Source organism: Thunnus thynnus, chromosome 6 (genome assembly GCF_963924715.1).
Source record: "Thunnus thynnus chromosome 6, fThuThy2.1, whole genome shotgun sequence".
Lineage (NCBI taxonomy): Eukaryota > Metazoa > Chordata > Actinopteri > Scombriformes > Scombridae > Thunnus > Thunnus thynnus.
This window is the reverse complement of record NC_089522.1, coordinates 17,657,813-17,666,484: the sequence shown is the minus strand read 5'-3', so window position 1 is coordinate 17,666,484 and position 8,672 is coordinate 17,657,813. Positions and strand designations below refer to the sequence as shown.

The 8,672-nt window shown below is 37.9% G+C and overlaps 1 protein-coding gene across 1 annotated transcript; it reads right to left on the bottom strand.

Annotated features, from left to right (window-relative positions):
• Positions 1 to 1,856: 1,856 nt before the first annotated feature.
• On the bottom strand, positions 1,857 to 8,622 carry copz1 (COPI coat complex subunit zeta 1). Its single transcript, XM_067592279.1, has 9 exons — positions 8,516 to 8,622; positions 7,982 to 8,050; positions 6,816 to 6,897; positions 6,634 to 6,725; positions 3,471 to 3,526; positions 3,297 to 3,374; positions 3,128 to 3,179; positions 3,008 to 3,046; positions 1,857 to 2,507 (listed from the first exon to the last, which is right to left on the bottom strand). Exons 1-9 carry the CDS (start codon positions 8,531 to 8,533, stop codon positions 2,460 to 2,462), a joined length of 534 nt encoding a protein of 177 aa, XP_067448380.1. The 5' UTR covers positions 8,534 to 8,622; the 3' UTR covers positions 1,857 to 2,459.
• Between the last annotated feature and the right edge of the window lie 50 nt (positions 8,623 to 8,672).

Genomic DNA, 8,672 nt, shown 5'->3' with positions numbered 1-8,672 from the left:
CCTTTCTGTGACAACATCAACCCTCATGTGTGCATCCAGGCGCAATCACACACACACACACACACATCCTGTTGGCTTAGTATGTATCAACTGTTATCTGCCACCGGTTAACTGTGATTGATACACAACATGCAAGGAACATTGTTCTTATTATCACCTGACCGATACTGGATTTTTGGGGCTGATACTGAAGGTTTCAAAACTATGATCAAGATAAATCAGCTGTTACTAATTTTTTTTTAACACAAACAATGTTGAACAGATCCCTTAGATTTTTTTTTTTTTTAAAGAATTGTGACCAACAAACATTTTACAGAATAAAAACAAACTTTGCTCTCTGATGGACAAACTATGTAATGCAGATCCTGTTTCTAAATTACTTCAAACATAGTCTGGCAGTTCTGTACTGCAATTTTGTTGTTCCTCATCAGCCAGCATACAGTTTACACTAATATCAATGTATCTGCAATAAGCTAATAATGATATATAAGCCTCGCTAATTTATAGTTCTAGTTCTATTTTCTAAATTTTCAGGCATTTATACATTTATACAGGACATACAAAAATGTAATTATACTTTCTATTGTATCATCAATAGAAAGTACATCCAGGGCAATGTTCCAGACAACAGTAAAACCAGTGAGAATTAAACAGCAAGCTTTCTTTATGCTGATTTTTATATTCCAATGTTTGTGATTGAGATAAGCAGCTCCAATCAAAGACATTTCACTGACTTTCCATAGGGCAAATGATGCGTGAAATGCTCAAATTTACTCTCTGCATTCCGACATAACCACTAATGTGTGTGATCCTCTCTAACTGCTCCAGGCCATAGACAACTCTACATGAAGAGTATTGCCTCGCTTCATCTGCTTCTTACTTTGATGTCTAAGCCAAATGACTAGGTATAGATAAGAGAAAGAAACTTTAAAGAATTGGCAAACTCATCATAGATGCCAAGTAATGCAAAGGATATAAATTGTAGCTAAATGGCTTTTGACTTTGGCCAACAGACATGTCACAACATGCCAAGTACAGTAGTTCCAGGGATGAGGTGTCTGATTTTAAGGACAAGGAAGGAGACCTGAGCTGTAACACAACCTGCTACCTACTCTGGTTCAAATTAGGCATGGTTGGATCTGATTGCTGTGCAACCAGCACAAATCTCTGCAAGAAAAAAATATCTTCAAGTGATCTGCATGAGAACATATGGGGATGCCTAGATGGAAGAGTGCAGATACATCATTTCATCTCCTGTAATAGGCACCTGGTACCAGCATGATGTAGTGCCTATTCTCACATCCATTTTCCTCTGAAGTGTATCCTTCATTTGCATTAAAATGAGTTTATGAGGTTACCGTGTAAAGGTGGGGGTGCATACATGAAAGCACACAATTCATGATGCACACTGGCTCTCTACAGAGTAGAAATGAATCAAGTACGACTCCATAAAACTTATCTGTATGTCACAGTTCTGTGTAGCTGCATGAATGAGTCTCCTCCCCTCTCTACCCTCATGTCTTGAATATTTGTGTACCCTAGTCTTGCACTGTGATGCAGACACCAGGAGATGGAGCCCTTGCTCTTGTGTCTCTAGCTCTTGCTGAGGTCATCAGGGACAAAGAACACCCAGCACGTAAGCTCTGAAATGAGGAATCACTAGCTCTTAAAAGCCTGCTAAATTTGCACATAATAACTTATGGCAAGTCATGTCAACACCATGAAAGCTAGTCTATAGTTAATAACTATAACACTATGTGTGACATTCATAAAACAATCATGAACAAACCAATGTTTGTTGGGAGTACAACACTTACGGCATATAGTGTTAGATAGTACCACAGCAGTTCACATACCAGTGTCAACAAACATTTATTAAAAGTATCTGATGATGAAAGGTCCCCGGACAAAATAAATGCAAAACATAACTCTGCAATCAGTGGTATGATTACAGTACTAATTGTACATTTTATAACCACAATATTCATGTAAATTAAATGAGTTATAGTGCTTCAATACTTTGTACAGTAATCTGGAGGAGACGGCAGGATGCTGTCAAACAGATAAAATTCTTGCTCCTAGAGACAATGGAATGTTGTCACATGCTAAGTTTGTCAATGTTTATAGAGATATGCTGGTTTAATAAACACCCGGATTCTGTAATTAAGAAACAAACAAACAAAACAGGCCAGCCCTGGTATGGAATGTACACCATATCTTTTCCTCCTGTTGATTATGTCATACAATGCAAGCCTGTGCAACAAGGATAAAGAAAAAAAAAAAATAGAAAAATGAAATTTTGTCAAGCAGTAGTCCTGGGAGTGTGACTGACTCAGCCAGTGGTACTCCTCACAGCTTTGATTGAAGGAGTGGAAATCATAGGAAGAGGAGTATGTGGATCAGTGCCATGAAGACTGGGCTGTACAGCGGCTCACTGGTAGACTGGTAGAAGGGTGACTCTATCGTAGAAGCGACCACTTGATTTGTTCTTTGGCAGACTGAAGAACCTGTGGAGGGAAACTAGTTTTAACCAACAAGTGATAACAGATAAATATGCAAGATCTAATTAATCATCTTAATTCGCTGAATGAAAGCCGAATCATAACCATAAAGTATGGGGATCGGGGGTTAGTCATTAATCACAGCCAGAGGAGGGATGGCGGTAGCCAGTCTCAGGCCTCTTAAATGACAACATTAATCAAGAGGAGCTCACACACAGGCAGACTCATGTAAGAACTAAAAGACAGGAACCACTGTTGGCTACCTACCACTGAATAATCAGTAACCATGTACACTGTCATACACAGAAGACAATGCAATATATGACAACCAAGAAGTGAGTGATAAAGTAGGAATGGAGGAGAATGAGGCTATAATAATGTCCTTTATTATATTATTCATATCATATTAATAGATTCTGAAGTAATGTATTTTAACAGTCAATAAACTAATGGAGCTTTTAAACTTTATAGCAGAGAGAAGAGAAAGGCAGGGATGTTTTTCTCACCTGGGTGACGGTCTGCTCGGTCAAAGGCACATCATCGCCCTACAAGTACAATTATGTTACGTTAGCAGTTGAGATGACATCAAACTATATCAAAATATTTCTGAGAGGAGAGGAGCTTACTCTGAGAGCCACACGATGCACAACTTGTTGCGGGTCACTCTCTAGGATCACCCTGCAGGAGGCAGCAAAGAGGCAGAGCAATGATCAGTAATGCTACACTAATACTGCAGTCATTTAAACAAGACAGGACTTAGCATCAAAAGATTCAAGCTGCGCAATTTGTACTCACCCTCCATCTACAATTTCATCCACAGCAAGGAAGAGCCCCTCCATATTCTCCAACAAAGCTCTCCTCTCAACATTTTTTCTGCAGTGTGAGGGGGAAAAAAGCTTAACTTTGTAGTCATCAGAAAAAGATTTGTAGAAATAAAGGTTTTGCAAAATAAACACTGTAGAAACATACCTCAACATCTGACTGAGAGAATCAAAGAGGCAATTTAGAACTGCCATAAGCATAAGCTGTAGAGAATAAAAGATTATATTAGAATTTGTTCATGTCTAATAAGTCCAAAGTATTTTTATATATCGGGAGAAAAAACAACAACAACAAAAAAAATCACTCAAGAAATAACATGTGTGGAATCACTTCTTATGTTGTTCTCAATTTTTCTATAGACCTTAAGGCACACAATCTTCCAATTTATATTTACTTGGTACAGTTGTATGCTGAAGTTTGGGCACCCTTGACAAATAAAATATTTTGGTGATTTTTTTTAATAGAAAAGATGTAAACACACAGCCTCTCTGTGATATGGAACATAAAACACAATATTTTCAGCAAACATTAATGTATAGTTACTTTTTATGTCATACATTGAACAAAACTAAAAGAATAAAAACATTGTGCAAAACTTTGGGTAAAAGATCAGGCACCCCACATAGTCAGTACTTCGTAACACCCCTCTGGCAGATATCACAGCTTGCAAACGCTTTTTGGACCCAGCTAAAAGTCTTTCAGTTCTTGTATTTGGGATTTTCTTCCATTCTTCATTCTTCAAAGGCTTTTAGTTCTGCAATATTCTTGGTCTATCTCGCATGCACAGCTCTTCTAAGATCTACCTACAGATTTTTAATTATGTTTCAGTAAGGGGACTGTGATGGATAACCTCCAGCTTGTATCTCTTGAGGTAGTCACTGGTGGATTTCATGGATTTAGGATCATTATTCTGTTGTAGAAGCCATCCTCTTTTCAGCTTCAGCTTTTTTACAGACAGTGGGATGTTTGCCTCCAGAATTTTCTGGACTTTAGCGGAATCCATTCTTCCTTCCACCCATGCAATGTTTCCTGTGCCACTGACTGCAACATAACCCCAAAGCAGGATAGATCCACCCCCATGCTTAACAGTTGGCAAGCTGTTCTTTTCATTAAATGCTGCTCCTTTTTTGTCTCCAAACATATGTTTGCTGATTATGTCCAAAGAGTTCAACTTTAACTTCATCAGTTCACAGCACTTGTTTCATCAGGCTTTTGTAGATGGTCCGTTGCATACTTTGACGTTGGATTTTATGATGAGGACACAGGTAAGGTTTTCTTCTACTGACTCTTCCACGAAGGTCTTGTTTGTGTTAGCATCGCTGCACGGTGGAACGGTGCACCACCACTCCTGAGTCAGCCAAATCTTCCTGCAGGTTTTTTGCAGTCAAATGGGGGTTTTGATTTGCCTTTCTGACCAGCATCCGAGAGTTTTCTTGGTCTTCCAGATCTCATCGTGACCTCGCAAGTTCCCCTAAACTGCCATCTCTTAATTATATTTCGCACTGTGGAATCTGCAAGCTGACAACGCTTTGCGGTCTTCTTGTAGCCTTCCTCTGCATTGTGGGTATCAATGACTTCCATTTTTAGAGTCTTACACAGCTGCTTAGAGGAACCCATGGTTGCTGAGTGTTCGCACAAGGTTTGAAGAGTCAGAGTATTTGTAAAGCTTTAAAACCGGCAACAACGAACATTTCCTAGTGTTGCAATGCCTCAAACTTAACAAGCTGATTAAGGTCTGCGATCTTGCAAAAAGAACCCGAGACTTCAGAACTCTTAGGGTGCCCAAACTTTTGCACATGCCACCCTGACTAAGATTACATGCATAAAATATTCTGGTTTTTGCCTTTATTCCGAAAAAGACAACATTCCTACTAAGCAGTTCACATGGCTAATGAAAATGAATGTTCCACAAATATTCCCATTTACATGCAGCCCTGCATACTCCATTTATCACATCAAAATATAGAAAAGTGGAACGGGTGGAGCTGCTTGTGCCATTTTTCTTCTTTGCGTCTAAATAGGTTTTTTTTTTTAAAGTTTTCTGCTGGTGGTGGACTTCTCCAACCATGAGAACACAGCCTCCCTCTTTCATTCATTCAACCACCTTCTTGAAAAGGTTGGCGTTGCAATATTTGCGTATATCCAGCAATCTGTTGATATCCAAGTCTTTCAAAATGTTTAAAAGGTGTGTTTCTCCTTCCGACCAGAAATGTGGGCTTTTCTTTTGGGAATACATCTCTACCCCAGCCGTACAAACTGTTGGCTAGCTGGTTTGTTTACAACGCATAGAGCTCACCATAAACGGACAAGAGGCCGTGTGTCACAAACTGTGGTAAAAACCCGATTGAGACACATATTCAGAATGCGCTGTATACATGTCCAAAGAATGCTCCTAAAACCTGAATAATATCAGCATATCCCACGTCTTAATGAGACAATGCTACATTCAGAATAAGGCCTACTTCAGAATATCTGAACGGAATAGGCCATTTACATGACCTGTGTCAAATTCATAAAATTACTTTATTCATTACATAATTACCATCCAACTCCTGTTAAAAAAAGATGATTATAAATAATATTGAATAATATAATTAAGAATAATATTATGGATAATATCACATGATTCGTAATACTCAAAAATACAGATTAATTCACATTGATAAACATAATAATTTACATTCTAGAGCCACATGTTCTGTATGTCACAATATTAAGAAGACTAAACCAAAATAATCTGAAATGTGAAACAACGCTGTTGCACAACTCAAGAGAGTACATACAGTAGCTTCCAAAAGTCTGAGACCACATTCTCTGAATGGGAAAAAAGTCTGAGACCACTTTCCCATTCGGGGAAAGTGGTCTCAGACTTTTGGACCCTACTATGTAATGGATACTCCTAGCCAAAACATCTCGTATCTAGTTAAACTGGGCACTATAACTCAAAGTTGAATCTGGCATTTAGAAATTTATGAGAAAATAAAAACTTGAAAAATAGATCCATTGTTTCTTTTTGATCTGAACATAAATCAATTTTCTACATAAATGTCATCCTGAATCAGAAAAAACAATAATAATATGTTGAAATACTGTACGGTACTGATGTTTTAGGGCTTTAGAATATTGTTTTACACTTAGTATGATAACAATACTCAGAGGTTGCTCTTTGGTTTCTTATGATTCAAACCATCATAAGAGACAAGATGTGAGTAGGAGCACTTTTAGTAGATTTATATTTGTGTGACTTTGCTCATCGCATTATAGTTGAGCTACAATTCATGCCTAAAAAGAATTAATTAATTAAGCTTACCTCATTTTCATGTGAACTTCCAATCACATAAAAGAAGAGGTCTATGTTGCTCTTGTAGACAACAGTGAGGCCCTCGAGTAGCGCTATCTCACCTTAGAGCACAAACAAAACAACCATGTGTGTTAGAAATGTACTGAGGAGGAAAAAGTTGCATTTAATGAGGTAATAATGTCATCTCTTACTGTCCGTCCTGTGTGTTTTGTTGAATATGTTCTTCTCAAATGCTTTCTGCTCCTTCACTGTCGGGTATGTATCATCATAATACTGTGGATGGATTTAAAATAAAAACGTTATATTGATGTAAATCTATAACCCACAGCACACTTAAACTAGGTTGAACTCCCACTACAGGATACAACTAGTGATATTCTAAAAAAGACCAAAACCACCAGTGCGTTAGTCAGTCTTCAACTTCTCCAACTTTCCAACTTCTCTGCTCTGCCTGTGGCACTCAGTCACACACGCATAAATTCCAAATGAAAACATAGATCTTTAAAGTCAGGTTACAAATATATACTTTCAATATTTTCCTAAAATAGCATTTAGCAAACATTACTCAAACAGGAGTAAATGGTACATTTTTGGGGATCATTTTCAGCCATGGATTTGGTGCACTAGTGACCACCATTAGTGAAAAGCTGCAACAATTAGTCAATTAGTTGATTAATCAATTAGTCTGACAAAAAATAAATCGCCAAATATTTTGATAATCGGTTGTTTTTATTATTTTTTTTAAGAAAAAAAGTCAAATTCTCTGGTTCCAGTGTCTCCAATGAATATAATACAAATTAATATTTGTTGATTTGTGTAGTCCACTATCATTGTGAACTAAATATCTTTGGATTATTGACTGTTGCCCGGGACAAAACAAGACATATGAGGACGTCTCTTTGGGCTTTGGGAAACAGTGATCAATATTTTTCACCATTTTCTGAAATTTCATAGACAAAACAAATAATCAGTTAATCAAGAAAAGAATCAACAGATTAATTAATAATGAAAATTACATTAGTTGCAGCCCTACATGGTACTGAAGGAACACGTCACCCAGTGTGACGGCATGGCTCATTGATGTGTTTTTAAAAAGTTTGGTTCAACAATAGAGGTCTGTGGCACAGAGGAATAAAGTTATACCAGGCTTTGGCTACAACCAACACTTGCTATTGGATCAATTAATTGATGGTTTTGGTCCTTTCATAGGATTTGTCAACAATGACAATGATAATGTCACCAGACTTATCCTTTAGTACAGTTGGTCCAGAGCCAAGAAGTTCAGCTAGGAAATGGTTAGGAAAAGTTTACTCACATAGGTATTTTTAAATGTATAATTGCCTAACTTAATTCATACCTTGGCATAAAGCCTGTCTCCGTCGTTGTCCAGAATGAGAACTGCTTTGACAGTATACAAGGATGGTTCCTGTGAAGGTAGCAGGCATAAAGCATTATCTTACTTCAGGCAAGTATTGTTACATTTGAGCACCGACTAACGTTAGTTGATTAGAACTCGTCAGCGCTAATCGGTGAAGTCGCCAAACAATCTTACAACAACTGAAAAAAATTGAAGTTGTGACACCAAACTCTCCCGGGGTCGGCAGTGGAGACGCTACACATGAGATGAAAGAGTCAAAAAGCCATCCGACCAGAGTCAACAATATGATTAAAAGGAGGGCATGATACTTCCACATCACCAACAAACATGTAATGTTACAAGCAGCTAACATTAGCTACTTAGCCATCCTGTTTACGCTAACTTGCTAAACTGCCACATTGAAGACCGTTCCGAGAAACAATTACCATTACATTATTCTGTGATGTTGTTATAACTGACGGCTTGAATGACGCGTATGCTTTGTCCAATTATTATTTTTGCCAAATACATTACCAGTATTGGAGAATCCATCTTCTTTCTTGTTAGCAAACCAGGTAGCTGGCTAATAGTGGCCTACGTAATACGTACAGTGAGTGAGGCTCTTTCCCATTGGCTGGCGTTGTGCGTACGGGGCAAAGAGCAGTTCACTACCGGGTGCGGAGACACGAAA